General features: G+C 40.6%; 2 protein-coding genes across 2 annotated transcripts in view; one reads left to right on the plus strand and one right to left on the minus strand.

Annotated features, from left to right (window-relative positions):
- The window catches only part of HSPBAP1 (HSPB1 associated protein 1), a 38578-nt gene extending 16538 nt beyond the window's left edge, over window positions 1-22040 (minus strand). Inside the window, exons 1-3 of the mRNA XM_014871765.2 lie at window positions 21614-22040; window positions 9487-9672; window positions 3682-3866 (exon numbers count right to left, since the gene is read on the minus strand). Of these exons, the coding sequence (XP_014727251.2) occupies window positions 3682-3866; window positions 9487-9672; window positions 21614-22025 (783 nt within the window). The 5' untranslated portion in view covers window positions 22026-22040. The remainder of the gene's footprint in view (window positions 1-3681; window positions 3867-9486; window positions 9673-21613) is intronic.
- An 83-nt stretch (window positions 22041-22123) lies between these two features.
- The window catches only part of SLC49A4 (solute carrier family 49 member 4), a 70661-nt gene continuing 70144 nt past the window's right edge, over window positions 22124-22640 (plus strand). The window contains exon 1 of the mRNA XM_014871839.2: window positions 22124-22475. Within this exon, the coding sequence (XP_014727325.2) occupies window positions 22139-22475 (337 nt within the window). The 5' untranslated portion in view covers window positions 22124-22138. The remainder of the gene's footprint in view (window positions 22476-22640) is intronic.

A 22640-nucleotide genomic window follows, 5' to 3' on the forward strand; every position in this document is an offset into this window, starting at 1 on the left:
ACTGCAGCTGTTTTTCCTTGGTTGGGTTCTGGAGCATTCATAGTCTGTTTCCCTTCCTCCAAAATTCTCATCCCCACCTTTCATATCACTCAGGTTACTCCTTTGCTCTTCAGAAGGGCTGCCCAAATTCTCATGGCCACACGGGGCTTCTTTTCCTTCTCAAACACTCGTTTTTATCTTTCTCCACTCTTAACCATCCACTCAAGCTCAAGATTGCTTTTAGAAAAATTCTTATATATGGCATTTAAAAAGATAATGAAAGGAAAGAAAAATCCCCATTCCCTTTTCAAACAATTTAATATGTATGTGGAATTTTTACTCTCTCTTTTCTCCTATTTCAGCTTCTCCCCATAGTCTGGGAACACAGACTTTACCCCATCTGTGACCCAGTGTTATGCTAGGCTAAGTTTCTTATTATTTAATGGACACATTTGCAACTGCAGAAGCAGTGAACTTAAAACAACTTGATGACAGGGTGAGAGAGGGAAGAACAGGTGTGCATGTATTATGAACACAGTCCTGGATCTTTCCAGTCTGTTGATCCTCCCACCAAGCAATCCTTTGAGGCTGACAGTTGGAAAGAGGCGCAGTGAGGTATTTTTCAGACAATCCAAGGGTTTTGCAGAACGGTTCTGTGTAGCTTGGATAAAGCTTTCCCATGTATCTACAGCTCTCCCTGCCACCTGCAGGGCCTGATCATTTGTTTATTGGAAAGCACTTGAGGAATACTGGCCAGATACTGGCACCTTTTGGCTGGAGCCCCAGACTGAGCCTTAAGAAACAGAGATTAAATTTGTGGCTTCCTGATGGTCTTGGGCAAATCGCTTAATCTCTGAGTTTTATTTTTCCCATCTTGAAAAGGAAGATAATGGTATTTGTTCCATTTCAGTAAAGCATTTTGGGGTCATTCACATTACCTAACTTTAGGAACCTAATTTAAGCTTGGCTCCTGCTCTAGTCAAAGCACTCTCAATCAAGCCTTGGAAAAGCCTCTCTCTCTCTACTGTCTATAAAGAGAAAATAGGAGTCTAGGAGTCCTAATTTAAGTATGTAAGCTTGCTGCCTGCAGACAGGTAGATGACTATCCTTTTTTAAGATCTATGGATGAGGAAAACTACAGCTAGACATTATAAGGATGACTTCACCATGACTCTGTATCAGGAAACCCTCAAAATGAGCAATAGCCTTCCCAAAAATTAGGTGTTAAAGATTCTGAATTTCAGAGTTATTGATTTTAAAGATATCATTTGAAAAAAACGCAGAAGTGTAATATAAACATTTGTCAAAGACAGCAAAAGATCAAAACGAAAAAGTTGCTCCTATAGATTTCAGCAGGCATAAAATTTGAAATTCAATACAACTATTTCAGTGAAAAAGTTAAGCATAACACCATTTCTACACTTTAATCTCACACCTAAATAGTTTTTATATTTTGCTACAATTTAAGTGAAAAGAAAGCACATATAATCAATATCAGATTTAAAAGAACTTTTTGAAAATGCTGCTGCTGTAGTAAATAGTAGAAACGATTATGGGTAAAATAGTTTTTAACCAATGAACTGAAAAGGAACTGGTAGTATTACTGAAATCTTGTCACACTGGGTTCCTTTTCTACAATAAAAAGCCACAGTAAGAAGAAATGCACTAAAAGGTGTTCCAACCATAACAGATGGCACATTACTTGTGATATATATTTATTTCATTTGCTGCTTATAATGAAGTTAATCTGTACCCGTATGTCACTTTAAAAGGTCTCATTTCTATTTAAACTTCATGCATGTATCTTGCTCCTGATTTATATCTCAAATTCTGTAATGAAATATCAACTGAACAAAAAATGTAAGATGCTAGATATTGCTCATAGATTAGAATAATGGAATCATTACCTTAGCCCACACAACTGTAAATGATAAACAGTGCAATCTAAATTTCAAACAACTTCTAAATGGCCCTATTAATCACTATAAATAACAGTGCAGTTGGCCTTCTTTTCCCCTTCAAATAACCTTATGTAAATCTAAATAAAATCTAGAAAGAAAAAAAGGAGTTATCATCAAATTCACACAAGAATGGAAGAAAATTTCTACAAAGAACTCCTTTGGCTGGTATAAATTGTGTAATAGTGTTTCAAAAGCTATGTGCGTGTGGAACTGACGGATGCATTTCTCTCCCATGCCTGTGAAAATGGCAGATGACACACACCATATTTGCTTGCATAACACCACCAATTTTTTCCTTCCCAGATTCTGCATTTCAAAAAAAATCCATGGCATAACCATTACATGTGTCTATTCTAAAACTGCAGTACAATCTGTTGTGTGTTAGGTCAGGTGATCAGATTGTGGCATGACACCTGCACAGAAATGCAACTCCTGGGGCCTCAACTTTGCTCTTGAATGGGGGCAAGGGAAAGAAAGAGGTAAAAAAATGGTTGTTTCCTTCAAGTGTGAAGGAAGCAGAAGGATATTCAGGGCTTCTGAGCTCCTATTGGCTTGTGCTGGGAGACACATGGAAATGCTGTCTGTGGAAGCAGAGAAAGAGAAGAGCAAGACAGGACCACAGATAGAGAAAGTTATGCAAAGATCTGGGGAAGTCTGAAACATCCCTGGATCTCCCAGCTTAGTTCAGACAACACAAACCAGTCCAAGGTTACGTGATCCTGGTTATGTTTCCATGTGCTCAGGAAGGAAAGAGGGAAAGAAAGGTAAGTTGATATCTGTGTCCAATCCTTACCTTCAGACCCAATGGAAAGTCTGAAAAGTCTGAAAATCTGAAAAAGACTGATCACTGAAAAACACCAATTTTACTGTCACAAAAGAATAAAATACATATAAGGAGCATGGGAAATACTTCCTGAGGAAATAATTAATTTGAGGGGGCTTATCAGTTCATGGTCGTTGTCACCCCAGTGATACAGTGATTTTACAGGGAATTATGATTCCATTTTCACCTTTCAAAGTTTAGAAATGAGTAAGGCTTTACTTACTCTTCCTTTTTATCTTTTGAAGAAGTACACCTTTTGTATAGCTATCAATTTTGCCGTCTTACAATTTGCAAGGAGAAACAGCAGGAATGTAGATGGAGCAAGACATTGAAATAGGAGATAGGTACAGAGAAAAGAAAAAGAAATACCTTGGGTAGTTGTCCTACTATGTATGGTAATTACCACAGACTATGTACTTCCATGGGCAGGTTACTTCCTGTATTTTACTGCCTCCACAGAATCTCTCCTCCTCACAAACAGTTAATCTAATTATATTAAGAGAAGGAGCTGAGCTACTTATGAAAGTGAGCCACAAGTCAAAACATGGAGCAAAGCCATATTACAGCCTTGTTACTACGAGGAAATACATGCATCAATCCTCCCTCTTGAGTGGAGCTGTTAATTTGGGCACCATTTGGGGGCAAGCTGTATCTGGCCTAAATGAGAAGGAGAGTGATGCCAACCTGGTAGTTCTTTTTTTGTCACTTGGAGTGGTGTTTCTAAACTTGTAAGAAGACCAAGAATTTTGATGGCTGCCACTTGGCAGATTTCAGTTAGCCTAAGAGCCAATAGCTTTTACTCCACAATTTTAAAATAAGTGGCCAAAGGAGCAGAGAGGGATAGCAGGAGAGGTTTCAGACACTACATTAGATAATTTGCAATGGTTCAACTAGGAAGAGATAATATTAATATTTTACCTGGAAAATTTCTGGCTTGTCTTCAAATATCCTAGCAATGTACTTGTAGTCAGCATAAGCCCAGTATTTAGAGTAATCGTAACAACTGAATGGTCCAGAGAGACAAGAAGGCTGCCCACAACTCCAAGCCAAAAACTCCTCAAGTGTAGCTTCCACGTAGCTGCAACTGGTTTCAAACTGGGGAACTAGAGTAACAAAAGAAAAATCAAATATTACATGAGCATTGAGCATAGAACCAATAAAAATAATACAGTTTTCTCAGCTCTGGTTAAACGCAACGTGAGATACAAATCTGACTAGGTTGCTTGACTCTGGTGAATAAAATGGCTCTCATGACCTAACTCATAAGTAAAGTCTGAGACTATTGCTTTTTCATTAAGGTTTAATTGAATGGCTGTTACCTTGAACTTGCTATGAGACAAAAGCACACCAATTGTAGGTGTTGCTCTTCAGCACAGTAACTCAATAACACACCCAAGTTCACTAAACAACTTTGCTTCATCTCCCTTCCTAAGTGTGAGTTGCAAATGTGCACATCAAATATTTCTGTATCCTTAATTTTGTCTCCATAGATTTATGCAGATGGACATGTTCATCTTACCCTTTCCCTAAAGCAATAACCAAACCAGTGTGGTCATGCATAGAAAGTGAGGTATGGAACCACATGCTGCCAGTGATCCATCTAAAACGCTGTGTACCCTTACTTTTCATTTGGGACTGACAAAAGCATATTGCAGTGTTCCTTGGCAAACACAAGAAGTGTAGGGTTTTGCTCCCAGCATGCTTTGGTCAGGCTGACTGATACAGCCTTTCAGCTCAAGGTCAGGTCACTTGGAAATCTTTAAGATAACCCACATCACATTACACTTTAATTTCAGTTAATCAGAGATCTTCATTTCCTGCAGCCACTAATTGTGCCATCTTCAAAGAGACTTATCCAGTGTTAAAAAAATATTACTTTACTATAACTACTATTGGGGAAAAATTACTGCAGCCTGCATGAATGACAATGACAGAGCTGCAATTTAATCTTGTGTAACTCGCACAGATCTGCACAGAAATGGGATCCTTTCACTGTTGTGCAGCAGCAGCTCTTCGTTCTTTACCACTTTCATTTTGTTACTGCAGCAATTCTCACAGTCTCATACAGCTTTTACAAACCTTTATCACTATTATTTTGCTATTTTCCATTGTAGTAGCATAGGTAGTCATTTTCTTCTCACTACTATCAAATCATTAATAAAAATGTCAGATAAGCCTCGTTATTCAGCAGTCTGTAACCTGGGTCTGTGCAGTGGATGGGCTTCCTACCTAAGGACTGCATACAAGACATACAAATTACATGCAATTCACAAAATCCCAGTCAAAACCCTCTGTATTGGATCCCAAGTCTGTGTTGCAGTCCCTCTCCTGATACCCAGTTTTTAATGCAATATATATAATTTTACTAAAAGGTGGTCTGACAGAAAAATTAGACAAAAGATAAAAGCAGGACTGAGGGTGCCTCAATATCTGTCTTACTTTCATGAGAACAAAGAGTGCTTAGGACACTGCCTATTTTCCAAGAAAACTCAGAAGCAAATATTTTAAAGGCAAGAAATATGCTTTTTCTACCTCTCAGCATATTTCACTCTCAGTTTCATTTAAAAAAATTCAACTATGAAAGGCAAGACTGTCTTGTAGAATACAATCTCCTCAGGGCAGGGTTCTTGGTTTGATTTATGCCTTGTTCAGTACCAAGGTGTGGGTGCTTATGGAAAAATAAGTAGTAATAAAAAACACATTTGGGCAATCTAGACAGTTTGCTTAGATGAGTTTGTAGGCTGCAACAAGGGTGAAAATGTTAGCAATGAGCAACTGAAAACAAGGAGATTATTAACCAGTTTGCTAACACTTAATGACTTAAAGCTGAGGGTGTTCTGTAATTGACAAATTGCAGATTAAGCCATGCAAGTCTAAAGTAAGCTGCCAGTTCTGTCTGATGACATGGTACCTGAAGGCATAACAGTCCTTCTCTTTCCCCTAATACCAGATTGGAGGGAAGGAGAGAGGGGAAAAAGTGGATTTTGGAGAAGCAGCTCTCCTCTTTAGTTAAGGTCTAGTTCTGACAGTTGCCAAAATCTGTTCTTCTCAGAGTGTTTGCAATGTGTACTAAGGAAAATGTAGAAAAAAAAGGTGTAATACATAAAGCTCCAGTAAGAATGCAAGTGAAATGTCTTCTCCATTTCATTAAAGAAAATCAAACCCCTATTCAGAGTTGCTGGGGAATTAAACAAATAATCCAAGCAAGGAATAGCCATTTCATACTATAACAAAGCACAGGCATTCTCACAAAGAAAAAAACTTGGCCATGCACATCCAACTCCATTAACCACTTCAGTTCTCAGCTTTATGCAACATTTAATCAGTGTACAGTATTTGTACTGTATTTTCAGCCTCCGATTCAGCTACTGGTTCTACAGCCACCTTTGCAGTCTCCCTCTACATCAAACCTCAGAGACCTGAATTCTTTTGCCATCCTTAGAGGTAAAACCTCTTGGCAAGATGGTCAAGTTGAAGCCCTTTCCTATCCAACTGCACATCTGACAGCATCAGCTCTATCCAGCATCAGTAAGAGAAACATCCTTCAGAGATCTTGTGACTCAGAAACTGATCAGCATGACAGCTTCTTGTTCTCTCCAGCTTCTTCACAGTAAACTCATTGTTGATTCATTTTACTATGCAACCACCAAAAATGGTCATAACAAGAAATGGCTGTATACAGACAGAAGTAATTTCTGTTTAAGTTTTCTTCTTACTTTGTGCTGGTGTGCTCCAGGTAGCTCCAGACACAATAGCTATAATCCTGCATTTTCTCTGTCAGAAGCCAGACTTCTTTAGCTTTGGCCTACATCTGAAAAATAAATCTTTTAGTGTGGCTGGAACCAGATGGGTAGGGATTTCCTGATTAATAGCACCTTCACTGTTCTTGTAATGAACGCTGATACTCTCTTTGAAGGTATCTTTTGTCAATGCTTAGTCTTGATCGTATTTTTTCCCCTTCTTATGGACACAAATTGTTTAACTTGTGTAATCAGACAGAATACTATCAAACACATACTTAGGTACAAAAAACATACACAAATAATACTGCCAGCTCTCACATTTTTCCACATTTCAAATGTGCTATCCACATCAATATGCCTCAGGAAATTACAAACTAGAAAGAATAGCAAATACAAAATGCAGGCAACTCCCACCAAATTGTCCCATTTGCAATTCTCCCTTTTGTACATTAAGGAATCTTCAGCTTGAGAAACCCATCCAGGCTGCAGATGTGGCACTAAAGAAAGATGAAGAGTTGCTGTAGCAAGAGGTCTCCATTAATTTTGAGTCTTCCAGATTGTGCTGGTCTCAACTAGGGAAGGACAGACTCAGAGAGGTTTTTTTCTATGAGAACTTCTTCTGTGAGTTGATGGGACCAATTGAAGGCTGGTTTGGTTATTGACAGCTTGAGAAACTATAAACAGATGAACCTCACAGCTTAAATAACCTCAGAAACTCTGCAGCTGCCATTTCAGAGTGTCACCAAAATGTGCCTTTACGCAGGAGAGTGAATTTTTTATTCTACACTTCCAACTCCATAGTAGGAGTGGTCTCACCTAGTCTTAAGGCAATAAACCTCTTGTGAACATGGAAGTAATATTCAGAGAGACATCAATGCAATTTTAGTTGTATTCTAAAATATTCATTCTTTTCTCTCTCTAAGGACAGGACTAGCTCCATTTCACCTAGGAAAGTTAGCAGCAACAGTAAGAAAGAAAGGCCCTCATTAAAAGTAGTTTTAAGCATGCAAGAGTGAGATCAAGCACCTTCCAAACAACAGTGGCACATGGAATGTATTTCAGACTCTGAGATGGCTTGGATAATGGCTTCACTAATATATTCTTACACTGAAATTTTTTTATGGCATCACAGGTCTCATTCAGTTACAATATAACCCCTGAAGGCTGTACCCATCTCCTTGAAGACAATTCTAACCAACATTACCACATAATGGAGGTTCCTGGAGACAAACTGATTGCTGCACAGGGATGAATGCCTTTAGGGAAAAGCAAAATGCAGATAGATGCTTCAAGATATAAATTCCAATTTAAATCGACTCTGTATCTCTAGTGACTATAAGTTATTGTTAAGTGATGACTCTTAATCTGCTCAGTTGGTAGTATCAATCTGTGACTTAGCTACATAACACTCCATCAGTCCCATCAGAAACTCTGCCAGTTGGAAAATCCATCTGGCTCTCAAAAAGTGCCTACTAATTAATGGAGAGTAGGACCAAAACTACTCTTTTACCTGGCAGGCCTTGTGTGTTACAACTCAGATATATTAACAAGGTTATCAAGGAAAGTGTCATATATATATATATATATATACATATATATATATATATATATATGTTACACCTTCTCCATTGGCAATGGGATGCATTTCACACTTAGTGCAAGAATTAGGTGGTACCTCACTGAACTACAGAGATATTGCTATGAAGATGTGTACCAAGGTTTTAATTCTACACCTCAGTTTTCCCATCTGTAGAAAGTGAGTAAATAATATCTGTTCCCCCCAGAAATAGCATAGAAATCATTAATCCATGCTGGCAAAGTGCTTTGAAATCCTAACATGCCAAGCATTTTCCCTCTAACACTTGTTTCATCACTTCTCTTGCAAAAATTGAACATGAAATAACATGGTCATGATGCTGTGAGGAAAGCAAACTTCACAGTGTTAAGTAAGATAGTATGATGTAATCCTACCACTTTCCCTGGAACTGGCAGACCCTCATCTGGAGTCTTTGTGCAGACTCTACATTCCAAGAAAGAGGAAGTCCAACTGGAAAAGGTTAGAAGACATATGAAAGAATAGTTGTGTGGGGTCTAAAAGACCATGACAGATTAAATATTTTTAAAGTGGATTTTTCTGGCCTAAGGGTTAAAAAAAATCCTAAAGGTAGTCAAGATACTTTATAGGCAAAAGGGAGAAAGTGCATGGCAAAATGTATTCTGGTATGTCGCTGGGAGGGCAAAGGATGTAAAGGGCAGGAATAAAGCAGAGTATAGCCTTTGAAGTGGATAGCAGATTGCCACCTTGGAACATGTTTCTTCTATCTTCCCTCCGTGGTATGAAACTCAGTCTGTCCATGGACACACTACTGTGTGGCTACAGATGGAGATGAAGTTGTAGTATTTAAAATCAAATTGGAAAACTGTATTTCTCCCATGGCATGTTCCAAGATGTATGAGTGAATCTGGAGGGCTAGAAGTGAAATTATTGCACTGGTGTCAAATGATTTTCTTAATCCTTTACATTTCCATCATGTCTTTCATCATAGGACCTTAAAGTACTGAAAATCACCTAAAAATGTCTGGAGGAGGGTGAGAATTACCACCATTACAGATAAAAACCCCAAGTCAGGTAATTATTTAGCTAATTCCTTAACACATTCAGGCTTGTAGATATGGAAGCTCAGTTCACATGAACAATCTGATCACATGTAAGACCAGGACCGAACACACACACTACAAAGCAAGGAAGGCAAACTGACAGGCTTGGTTCTTAAATGCTGGTGTTAACCACCAGACCCCTACTAAGAATAAACACATGAGAAAGGAGAGTTCTACTGCTGGCCAAATCCCATTCCTAAAAGCAGAGCCTGCAATGAAAAGCAATACATTAGAGAAAGAACAGTTATAACCAAAAGGCAGACAATTGGAGGACCTAAAAAAAGAGACTTGTGACATTAATGACTGTCCACGTCATTCTCACCTAAATCCACTGTCTTCAGACCCAGCCTAAACTGGATTGTCTTTCCCTCCAACACGGCAGAAAGGTAATTCACATTCCAGTGCAGGGCTGGCCAGTTGCCAACCATGTTACAGAAGACTGCAGGTTGCTGTAGAGACATCACAATTTCCTTGGTTTTCTCAGGAGTAAATGGTTTGACATCTTCACCTATGTAAAAAAAAAAAAAACAGATGGAGAGAGGTGATTTATCATACATGAAGTGTTACCTACAATCTTCCATGGAACAGAAAACAAGAACTAAGACCTCCTTTGTTTATACCTGATTTTTTTATTACATTTGTAGATTTTTTTAAAAATCAAAGTTGTACTGCAAACACTGAAGGAACTAAAAGTTTAAAGTGGTGTATTAGCAAATAAAATATAAAGCAAAAAATAAAAATAGGCACATGCTTAGAATTTTCACTTGTATCTTAGGCAGGAAAGCACTGTAGCCAAACTACTTAGAAATAGGCTAGCAATAAAATAAACTTGCAAATAACATTCAGAGTTTAGAGAACATAAATTTCATGAGTAACAGTCTTTCTGCATGGGATTCTTTCCAAAATTGTAGTGTATTGTCAGAGATGGCAAACCAGCTCCCCATGCATTACTTTAAACAAAGGAACAGTAGCATAACCAACAGCAGGTATTTTTGAAGTGTTTTAAAATTTCATCAACAGAATTTTAGAAAAACGAAATTATGCCGATCCAAGAACTAAACTAACCCAAGACTTCTATTTATTCCTCTGCTGTTTAGAGATTTATATGCCCCACTGAAACTGTCAAGCTGAAATGCTGGCAACCTTGAATTAACTCAGCATTATCAGAACAACTTTTTTTTAGGGACATATTCAGAAGGAAAAGCCGGGGTTTTTTAAAAGGAATGACATCTCCATAGAGTGGAAGAGGTGGACTACAGCTTCAGATGATAAAAAAATCCATTCATTATTTTAACCTCTACTGAAGTTAACTCATGCAGAATTTGAATCTGTCTAATGGCTAAGATTTAACACACTGAATTGATACACATGGCTCCCCGTGACTTCCAGCAGTTTATTTAAAAACAAACCAATTCAATTAAATAATTGTATTTAGGGGTCAAATGATGGTCTGGCATACACAATGAATTAAATAAATACAGGCCAAGAACATTTCCTTCACTGCTGGGTGCTAATTTTGCCTGTTGCTGCTCTGCATGCATGGGAGATAGCAGAGAACCACCCAGTCACACATGGAGCAACTCTGTGGAGCCAGCCGGGGGAAACACAAGATGACCCACTGGGAACAATGTCACTGAGGAAAGTTCTTCAGGATTAATTTAAATGCAACAAAAATCCAAAATAAATTTATGAATGCTGAAGTGAGAATAGCAGGAATAAGAGGTGTCCTGTGCATGCTGTGTGCTGTATCTTGTTGGTAATTTTTGTGAGTCCTTCTACTTTTGACAGGGTTTATACTCCCACATAGCTGTGCTTTTTGGTTTTCTAAATAAAGCTGCTATCTTCCCACAAAGTCAGTGGGAGGTATTGGGGCTGGGGTGTCGTAGAGTCAATGAGTCTCTTATTCCACAGACTTCCAGGGAAATCGAATCCCTCACTTTTCACTCATGAAAACTCCCTTGTGAAGCTTTAAAACTAGAGACCTCTGGTATTTTATCTTCATGGAACAGAGGATTTTTTAATGGCTTCTCTTTCCTAAGGCAGATGACAGGAGGGAGCTTGGGTTTTGGTTTGCTTTCCACATTTCCTCTCGTACGCAGAGCAACACTTGACAGGATGGTGTTGCTGTGACACAGGGATGTCTCTGACACTTGGCCTTCAGTCTCACACTCCAGCAACTTACACAACCAGGACATAAGGAGGCCTCACTGGGACCGTATGTCTCACCATATGCTCTTCCCCACCCCGGGAGGAGGCTCTGGGGCTTCCCAAGGAAGAGGTTAGCACACCTAGAGGGAGCAGGTCAGAGAAGGCACAAAGACCATCTGCACACACAGGGGCATGTGCTGCTGCAGCCACCAGGAGCTGGCTGCAGGCATGGGAAGGAAGAGGTGAAAGCTCAGCATGTTTTTTCACAGTGATTCTGCTCAAGAGCTAAAGCAAGACTTGGTCCAGATCTGAACACTCCCAGGGGGTTTATGAAACTTCTGTCTTTCACCAGTGCAATTATAATATTGTACAGAGGTGGCTTTCACCATGTGGGAGCTGGCAGGCCTTACTTACCTTTCAGATTTTCCAGCTCATAAAAATGAAATTACTTCTGCTTAGGCCACGTTTACCACTGCATAGCTGTCTTTTTGACTACTCAGGAGTTTTTTGCTTTAAGGGCACTGTATTTAAGTATTTTAGAGGAAGCAAACCCAAATAAATGCAAGAAATTGGTGACACTTTTTTGGAGGATTTTGTAAAGCTGACTTTTATTGCAAAAGCTTCAGGTTTATCCTGTAACTTCAGTCAACAGTTGAGATGTGCTACAAAAGCAGAAATTTTACTGGAAGAGACAGGAAGGTTCTTTGAAGCCAACTGTTGATTCTGTGTGGCTTTCTAATGTGATTTCCACATGCACATCATGCTTTTGTAAGGTGTGGTTTTAACAATAGTGCATACACACTCAGTGGGAAGCTCAGAGCTGAAGCTACTGGGAGAGTAGGCCACTGCCAAACAAAAAACCACAATTAGGCTAAATAGCCTCTCCTCTACTGAATGATTGTTATGTCACCATGCTCAGTTGTAAAATATTCTTCTATAAAATTAAGAAAAAATGAAAAAGGACAGTCTGTCTTACTAAGATGCTAATAATTCCTATCTTCAAACAGTATTAAAATCTTTGTTAAGTAAGTATATATCTTCTGATATAGATAACTGCATACAATACATATAATGCACAATGACATTTGCAACATTGAAAATTGAAAGACTTAAATAAATATACATTGGGGATTTTTGCAAAGACAAATGCAGATTCTTATTAGATCTGTATGAAGAATCTGTGTCTTGATTCGCCTTTATAAATTCCTTGGTGAGAACAGTCAGCTAAACGTAATTCTTTCCCTATAACACTTGTCATGCACATCTAAGTGCCTGCTAGAGAAAAGACACATGATAAAAGGTAAATATCATATACTACAGCAAATAGATATTATAATAATTTGGAGAATTCTGCTCAAGACCAACAGAGATTTCTGATGGAACCATATGCTGTGGGAGTGGGAAAAAGTAATTAAACAAGATACCTGAAGATAGAAGACCTGAAGAGAGATTAGCAGTATTATAGTTTAAAAAAATCTTTTCCTCAGTTATTGTTATCATAGCTTCACAAAGACCTTACAAACTGGGCTGTTGCTTCTTGGTATTTTATAGCCTGAGATTGATGGTAATTGAATCCAAGGCAAAACCTGTGGTTGTGTAGCATATATAAGCACATACAGTTTGGATACAGATGTGCACAAGTAAAAGGTGAATAAATAAAATGTGTAGCAAAGAAGAAAAATATCCATTGCACATCTTAGGCATTAAATATCAAATTCCCAGGGGAGATTGGGTAGCAGGAGAGAATAGAAATGCATATTCCCTTGAAAAAGAAAAGCTCTGTGGGAGTCTTCATTTTCTCAGCTGTACTCTGATCCACAAGAGAAAAGGAATACTTCAGCTTAGTTCTTTCTATCAGGCTCAACAAACGGTGTGACTTCACAGTACAAAAGAAAGCAGGAATAATTTGTCTCATGTTTTGACTTTACCCAAGGCATGTACAGAATCCAACCAGGAACTGAAAAAATGAACCAAGTTTTAGCTCAAGTTTTGTAACTGTGGCAGCTTATATAATTGGCAAAAAACATAGGTGTTCTTTAGAAAGGCAACACCTTGCAAAATAGAGATCGCCCAATTAAAAAAAGAAAGCTCTCCCGTTGTCTTTACACAAAGTACTGTCAAACACTAAGCCTCATCCAGACTTAGCACTGAGGACAGGTAAAAGAAAAGTAATGAATTGGCCAAGTACTCTCCAGTAGACTTTGCTTCTGAAAGAGAGAATAATTTAATGTTTCTGATTAAGAATTTTTCTGAATAACTGAGTGGGGTTTGGGAATTAAGAGTTTAGCTCAGCAGGCAGTCTAACTAAAAGTGGACTTGATCAAAGTTGTTCAGAAGTTAAATGTACTGTCATTAAAAAGCTAAATGTACTGTCATTCATTTAAAATAATTTAGCAAATTATAAGAGTTCATTAGTGCATGGCAGTTGGCTTCTGCCAAAACACCCTGCTGCTTAAATATGAGATTTAATTGAGAGGTATTAAAATTATTTTCTAAAATAGGGAGTACAAGCAAATCCTGGTAATGTATTTGGTACATGCATCATCAAATTGTTTTTCTTGCAAATCTGTAATGTTCCCTTTTCCTTACTTCTTTTATTAAAAAAAAAATTTAAAAAATTAAATTTTGAATACATTAATACAGAGCAGCAAGGTGAGTCAAAAAATCACCTAACCTCCAGAATCTTAACTATTCAACAACCAGGAGTGGCTAAAGAGAAGGTATGGGGCAGGATGAGCAAGCTCCCCAAACGAAATATAAGTGACTTGGTTTGGAGGTCAGACTTAATGGTTTCACAGTACATTAACTCTGTAAATTAAAAAAACAACTTTAAATAATCTGCATGTGATTACAACACTATGCACTATAATCAGCCTCCTCTGGGCAAACAGAATGCCTCTAAATATACATGAGCAGTTTTCAGAATAGGCTGCACCAACATCTAGGTATTACTTCCTAGCCAGCTATTGCTGTTGCTATTCGTTTTGACTCTGGGAATGGTAATGCTGTAAATGCACATAGCCATCAGACAGCTACCCTAGATTTACAGATGTTTTGGTTACTGAAGGAGAGGTGGTAGTTGCATGGAGAGTCTCAGATAAACCAGTCTGTACTGGTAAGACTGGCACCTGCAGCTCCCTCTGGCAGCCTGCAGCCAACACACCCTTCCTTCCTTCCTCTCTGTGTCTCTTACTGCAGAAGGAGGGCAGCCAAAGAAAGAAAATAAAGAGGCTAAAAGAAGAATTTGGATTCACTTTCCAGTGCCCCTCTGGCAGGGCTGAGCATCTTACAGTTTTTCTTACAGGAAGTCAAAGTGACTTCAGACATGAAGTAAGACAGGAGTGGGGGCCATGCCCAAACCTCATCTTGTCCTTCTGGTAAAGCAACGGGAATTGCAGCCAGACTCCTTCGGGGGGAGTAGGGGCTGAGCCCAGAACACAGGTCTGGGAGAGACTTCCCACCGCTGCTATAAATGACAGTGCATCATCTCAAGCACAGGTTTAGGAAACTCTTCCCCTAAATCCCCTAAGGCCCTTCCTCGAAAGCTCTCCCTGAAGCCCGGGCCAGCTTCTGCCGGATATTCCTCCTCCATCCTGCAGTGCAGGTTCAGAACGCAGCCGTGCTGGTTTTCAGCTAATGAACTGAATGTCGAATGAACTCAGCTCCTCTGGTCTCCTCCAGCAGAATCAATGATTGAAGGAAAAGACTCTGGTCTTTGACCAAAACCTTCCACCAGGATATAAAAAGACAGACTATTCTTCCTTAAGCTAGGCTGACATAATTTCACCTTTCTGTTAGTCTATGGGGTGTAAATTACACACACCTGCTCCCGAGGAAATTCAGTAGCCAAACCATGTCTTCCCAGTAGCCCACCGGCACTGATACACATTTCTGACATGTCCCAATAAACAGAAAATTTAATACAAAATTCAATACTAATACAACATTATATGAAGGTAAGGGAACTGGCATGTCAGGAAGTTAAGGTGTGGATTTCTAAGAAAGAAAATAATTTATTCATATTATAAACTTATTTGTATTTCTTTTTCTATTCCTTGTCAGTAGTAAATATCAAAGCACTGCTCTTAAATAGATGAATACACGGTATAAAATTCACTGTCAGAAACTGTAACCAATTGTGACTTTTTTTTTGTTCAGTCCTGGAAACTTGACTGACAAGAACTTTAAAATGTCAAGAACAAAAGAATCGAAATCTTCTAATTTATAATATTTTCCTATAAGCTATTGTAGTATATATTCGATAGTATTCTCAAAACACAGGCTTTTTTTCCTACAAGCTATTATAATAAATAGTAATTAATATAATGGAGCCGTTTGAATCTGGTCCACAAAGAGGTTATGATGTAGTATACATGACCTTGTTCACTATTATACTTCACAGGATAAAAATTATGATTAATGACTGAGACAATTAGATGTATAATTAATTGTCAGAATGAAATTATACTTTAAAAGAGTAAAAGAAGTTTTTGAATTACATAAATCATCAACTTGAAAGAGACCCACCATGTGAACCTCAAGAAGAATTTCTGAAATGCACAATAAGGTATTAGATTCAGGGATTGCCATTATTATAGGAATACTAAAGAAAATGCATGGCTATTATTCCACTGTTTACATCATTCCATTTCCTTCAGCATGGGTAAAACAACCAGAAGTGCCTTTAATTTTTGCTTCAAATTGATATTTCTGGTTGTAAAGGTTCTCATGCTTCCACATTAATTTTGTAGGTGAAAAACTTTACACAGTGTATGTTTGGAATCCTGGGGTTCATATAGACTGTAAAAATATTGCTTTGACATAATGTCAAGAATACACTTGACCAAAACAGCCCAGAAAATTGTGAACTACCAAGATTTTCTGATTTAATTTTCAACCTTAACATCTAGTTCATGTTAGGTCTGTTTTTTAACTATTAAACATAAAATAACCACAGCCTTTTTACAGAGCTCATATTTCATAACTTTGTAATACAACAAACTGCTGCTAGTGATGTCAGCGTATCTTTAGCATTTTCCCTCCAGAGATTTACTTTCTCTTTTCTTTTTCAAATAACAACTGCCTGCGAAATTTCTTTATTTGTAAACCCCAAGACTAAATAGCAGAGAAGATCATGGACTGCAGGCCCAAGTCTCTACTCAGATCTCCATTAACTCCTGTTATAATCAGCTGCATCTGCATTTCCGGAGACTGAAGGTGACCTTTAATTATACAACGAACTATGACAGTGCTGCTGCTTTGAATTTTGGAAGTCTCCTGCAACGTGCAAAATCTACCAAAACCCATTATTTTTCAACCTATCAGTAAATATAGAAAACTCCTTTCAGTAGAAGAGTTTCAATATTTTCATATTCTTTTTAAGCATTAACATCCCTCTACTCACCATTGTCTGATATAATACTAGTATTAGAGGGCATTATGTCTTTTATGTCTGGTGTTCAAAAGCACATGGTACATAGAATTTTAAGCTAAGCCCCTCACATTAACAAAATAATAAAATTGCAAAAGGTTAAAGTTGCACTTTTATACCAAGACACCCAAACTACCTTACCATTGCTCTTTTAAAAAATACTCTTGCAGAAGCAAAAATCTCATGCTACTGTATAAACTCCCAAGAATTTTATTGTGTCTATGATCACAAAGCATAGAACAGTTTAAATTTTGTTTATATATGTCCCCGTTGAGAAAAGCACAGAGAAAGAAATAATCAATTCAGCCTCTTCTTCCTATATGGAATTACCTGATAGGGTCACATTTTCAAAGAGACAAACAACACTTTGTGAGCTTTATATGCTCAATATGGATTTGATCCCAAACACCTACCCAGACAATCAGGTCTTCAGAGCTCTTTGCACAGCTCACAGCATACTTATTGTATGACAGCTGAACATGACTAGACCAACAGAAACAAACTCCCTAATGTCTACATTGTTAATTATAGCAGAGAGGTAATTAAGTTACCCCTTGCTGCTTCAATGTAAGACAACAGGAGAACAATGGCATAGTCTGATAAGAAATGAGAAACACACGCACCAGAGACACAATGGACAGACCAGTACCAGAGCACCATGACTATCTCTCCTTGCTGGCATCAGAGACAATGAGAGCTACAATGAGGCAGTCTTAGTGCAAGGAGACAGTGGAGATTTTCACCCTGTATTTCCCAATACAAGCCTAACATCCTCCACCATCCCTGTGACTCAGCTCATTTGCATAATTCTCAGGTTTTCAGGAAGAGATGAGACCATCAGGCTTTGAAACTGAATTTCCTTAACGTAACTTTGAGGTGTAAAATACTCCACTGATGTCGTTTGCAGTTACTTGCACGTGGTGGCCCCGAATAAAATGAGACAACATGGGGGCAGTAGTCTGCTGAAGCTGGAGTTCCAACATAAACTCCCTAAAACATCTAAGACATGGAGCCTGAAGGCTAAGTGAGGTAGGGAAGTAGCCAACAAAATTACCGTGATGATAGACATCATGTAGCTTCCACCTCCCCCTCAAAGAATATACATTCATCACTTACATGGTCATCATTAAGCAGGTGATGAATGGCAGAACAAGCAGAAATGGAGCACAAAATGCTTTGAATGTGTTCAAAGCCCAAGTCAGATCTGACTTTTGCATATTCCTTTTGAGAGCTGCAGTAAAGAACCTACAGCGTGGTGTATAGGGAATCTAGTGACATGTCTTTCATTAGCCAGCCACAAAGGTAAACTCCACAAGAAAAAGGAGCTATCCCACCTCTCCCTAGAGAATCTTACAACGGGCTCTGGCACACCACAAACCTGGAATCATCTACACTACAATGGTCACTCTGCAGTGGGAATATACACAGCCTGCAATCAAAAGGTATAAATGAATTCCCCACTGGAAAACACTGAAGTTTGAATTCAAGAATAAAACTGTTCAGCTTTCATAAGCTAAAGATGTGTCTGGTCTGTATTTTTGCTTCTTGTTGAAACTAGAAAAAAGGAAGCACTGTAAAACCTGGAGGACAAGGAAAATGCATGACATTAGAGCTGGAGTTTACATATTTCTCAATAAAGAAGAAAGGCAAGAAAATATGCTGAATGAATACACAGATTGAAAGGTGCCCAAACCAAGGCCAAGACAGAGCGTATTTCAACCAACCTGTTCCTGAGCAACTAGAAGATGTCAAAGCTTGAGGAAGGACAAATCGGATTTGCTCACACCTCACAGGCTCACCTTCAGAGGTGTTTTTCAAGATGGGGTGTAAAGAACACCCATTACAGATCCCTGCTACACCAGCGTTGTTCACGGCAGCTCTGAAACTGCACTGTCACAATTCCAGCTGAAGTCTGGAAATTTAGGGAAATCCCTGGTAAAGAGAACTTTTTTTAGATGCTGGAAGGAATTTTCAGAATCTGCTAAATACCATTTTTCAATCTTTTAATTAATTTTGGGTTCCGCCCATTTTGTGTCAAAATGCTTCTCACCTTTACAGGGTATGCAATCACTTGCTGCTTGTCACATTGCAAGGTACGAGGTGACACAAGAAAGGACAAGATTGTATAAACGACATTAGGAGCTGCTGGGAGAGAGGTGTAAGAACCAAGGAGACTCTGAAGTTCATTGAATCTCTCTGAAGAATGTCAAAACGGTGCTGACAGGAAAGAGCAAATGGCACTTCCTAGCATGCTAGGAACTGGGGTTGTGCCATGGGGGGATGCTCTCCTGCACTGCTGAACACAACCATTACATGATAGATGTGTTTTAGCTGAACTAGACTCTCCGGATGCCTCAAGGCTGTAACAAACCCATCAAACCCTCAGTTTATATTAATAAGCCAATCTTAAATCGGAACACTGCAGGTGCCAACTTGTAAGCAGATCCACCAGGCCTGCCTCAGGGATGGGAAGAGCATTTGGAAGCAAAAACAGCCTCAGCCATGTAATTTTTGTCCGTCACCACTAGTCTATCAGAGCTACAGGCGACCAATCTTCTTCTAAGATGAATTCCAGAATGTTTTAGGTCAGACACAGGCAGATAGGCATGAATATGGTCACACAACCACCTCAGAGCTTGCAGGAAAAGAAGGCACCTGCCAATGGACACACCATTGTGCTTAAGCAATTAGTACCTGTATTGGCATCTGTATCACAGTTTTGGATCTAGGTGTCATTCTGTCCATGCAAGACCTGCTATACACATGAAAGTTATGGGCCAGGAGAGAAAATAACCTTTCTGCTTGCCTGAATATATGTGCATTTCATCTGATAATATTCAAATCTCCTTAGCTACATTATAATGAGGTTAAAGCAAGAAAAATTTCCCCACCTCAAATATTACAAATGTCAGTAATGAGAACAGTAAAAATGTCACCACACGGAGAAAAGAGTGAAATTAGCATTTTCAGAGGAGTATTATACCCATGAGTGAAATAATGCAATCAGTTAGCTGCAAGATAAAGCTAATTTGGTTTCTAACAGTTTATCAACAATACACTGCTCCTTTACATTAACAAATTTAACCGATACCATATCCTGCAAACAAGAATAATTCACACAGAATATTACACTGTGTTAATTAAATAGCTGGAATAGAAAAGGTCAGGCCATGACTGAAAGATGCGCATATGGGTTGTGAAAAGATGGAGTGATTTCAAATCAAGCAATTAAAATAAATTATTTAAATCATCATTAAGTCAATAATAAATACACATAGATATTTTTGAGCCTACTTCGACAGCCCCTTTAGTTTGTTGCTGTTTCTCAGAAATTTCTCTTTCTTACTTGACCCATGAAAGAGTCAAAATATCTTGAAACCCATCATAAGATGAAGTGTCTTGGATAAGTTATCAAAGAGGTATCCTGCTCATATTCAAATTTTCATTTGACCATGAAGATAACAGGAGGCATGAGACAAGTATTGAAGTTAAAAGGACACCACAAAGCCCCACTTGCCTTATTTCTGCATGGGTTTCCTGCCACTAGAACCATGAAACCTCCACAATTAAGTTAATACAGTTAATTGAAAAAATGTTCAAAGAGAGAAGTACTTTTTCACATTGTTTACTTCTGCAAATAGCAGCACTTTGTCTTTGGAAGAATGCCAGTAAATCACTTAAATTATAGTAGTAACATACCCTTTTAAAATTGAAAGACATTTTGGCATGGGCTGAACTATGCCGAGGTGGTAATGTATGAAAAAAACTTAGTAAAATGGGGAATTAATCTTATTTGGAGCCCCAAAGCACTACCAGAACATACACTAGTCATGACCAAGTCCAAATCTCACCCTATGTTTTTACTGTACGTTTGTCACTACAGCTGTACACAGCAGCCTCAAATCTGAGTTTGCTGTATGTCCCCCCATTATTTAATTGTGAGTGAATTTTATTTTTCCTGGGGCATTTCCTGAAATTTTGTAGACAAAATTTTCTTTTGATAATAGTTTTGCAGATTTCAGTCAGCATATACTTCCTTTTCGCACTTTCCGTCTAGGCAACTGAGCTACATGGATTAAACAAAATGCAATGTCTGTTTCGTTCTGAGAAGGATTTCATGGGAGTCTGTGGTTTTGGCTGCAAAACTGAGGGATGATGGCCACGTGTGAAATTCAGCTGTCCACTGCCCAGCACATCAACAGTTATGACACTGACACTGGACCTAAAACCAACCTGTGGAGATCCCACTGTTCAGCTCTCCTCATTGAATTACACGAGCCTTTATCAATCCAACTTCCAGACTTTGTGACAGAATGCCTAATCAAGCCACACTGAAATACCCAATTTTTTAGGGAAGATGAAGCACTCTGCAGCATATGAGCCATTAATTTTATGACAAGTGCAGATGGTTGATATACAGATAAATTCTCACATAACCTAATCTAATGAACATATACTTCAATCTATTTAAATGATAATACTGATGAGCATACTGTACCCCACATAATGGTATGTTCACACAAATTATTCTGAAATGGATTTCAGTGTATATTGTATCTGAATCCTTCTAATTTCTTCCTCTCAATTCGGACCATGGTTGATTTGTATCCACCAAAGCAACACGATTTCCTTCTCCCTTTAAAAGGATCGATACCCGAGGGATGCGCTGCTGCAGCGAAAGTACCACACTGCGGTGAGGGGCCCGCGGCCGAGAGGGACGTGTGGAAGGAGGAGCTGATGGAGAGGCTCGGCGGGCCTGGTCACGGCCCCGCTTCAGCCGCTGCTTCGCCCTCCCCACGTCCGCCCTCGGCCTGGACCTGGAGCCGCGCCGTGCTGGGGCCCGGGGCGGGCCGGGGCGAGGGGCACCTACCCGGCGCGGAGGGACGGCAGCTCGGCGCCCCAGCCATGCTCCGGCGGCTCTGCCTCCAGGGCGGCTCAGGCGGGCCTGATTCAGCACCGCCTTCGGCGGCGGAAGAGGCAGCGGGGCCCGCGAGCCGCGGCGGGGCGGAGCCGGGTGGCACCGTGCGGGCCGGAGCTCCGCGGCCCTGCCGGTGACACTCGGGCGGTTGTAGCTGCGGACCGCCGCGCTCCTGCCCCAGGCTCCTCTCCCCCGCTCCCCGCAGGGTGCCGGCCCGGTGCCTTCCCCGTCCCGCACGCCCCCGCTGGCCGGCGCGGCTCCCTCCCCGCGGGCGGTGGGCCCGGCTCTCCTCCGCGGCGCCCGTTCCCTCCTCCCCTCGCCGGCGGAGGAAGGAGGCGGCCGCCGGCCCTCCCCGATCGCGCATGCGGCAGTGCCGGGCCGGGGCAGCGCTGCTGCACTCGGGGGCTGAAGTGTGGGTGTCCCTTCCCCCGGCCCCGTCCCCTCCTCCCCTGCGGGCCCCCGGCAGCGCCCCCGCAGATGGGCTTGGGCTGGAGCAGCGCGGAGGAGCGGCGGCCCCTCCTGCCGCCGCCGCCGCAGCAGCCGCGGCCGCAGCCGCGGGGGCCGGCGGGGGGCCCGGCGGGGCGGCTGCCACCGCTGCTGTCGGGCCGCGTATACGGGCGGCGGTGGCTGGTGCTGCTGCTGTTCTCGCTGCTGGGCTTCGCGCAGGGCCTGGTGTGGAACACCTGGGGCCCTATCCAGAACTCGGCCCGCCTGGCCTTCGGCTTCAGCGGCTGGGACATCGCCCTGCTCGTCTTCTGGGGGCCCATCGGCTTCGCACCCTGCTTCTTCTTCATGTGGCTCATGGACAAGAAGGGTGAGCAGGGCCGGGGGCGGCGGGGCCGGGGGTTCGGGACTCCCCGACCCACTCCTGTGGCTTCCCCCGGGCCAGGCGGGGCCGCCGTGGCCGTGTCCCCCGACGCCGCGCTCCTGTGGCCGGTGAAGGGGATGCTGCCAGACCAGGGACACTCGGGCCCTGTGG

The sequence above is a fragment of the Sturnus vulgaris genome, chromosome 7 (genome assembly GCF_052056855.1).
Source record: "Sturnus vulgaris isolate bStuVul1 chromosome 7, bStuVul1.hap1, whole genome shotgun sequence".
NCBI classification, from domain to species: domain Eukaryota; kingdom Metazoa; phylum Chordata; class Aves; order Passeriformes; family Sturnidae; genus Sturnus; species Sturnus vulgaris.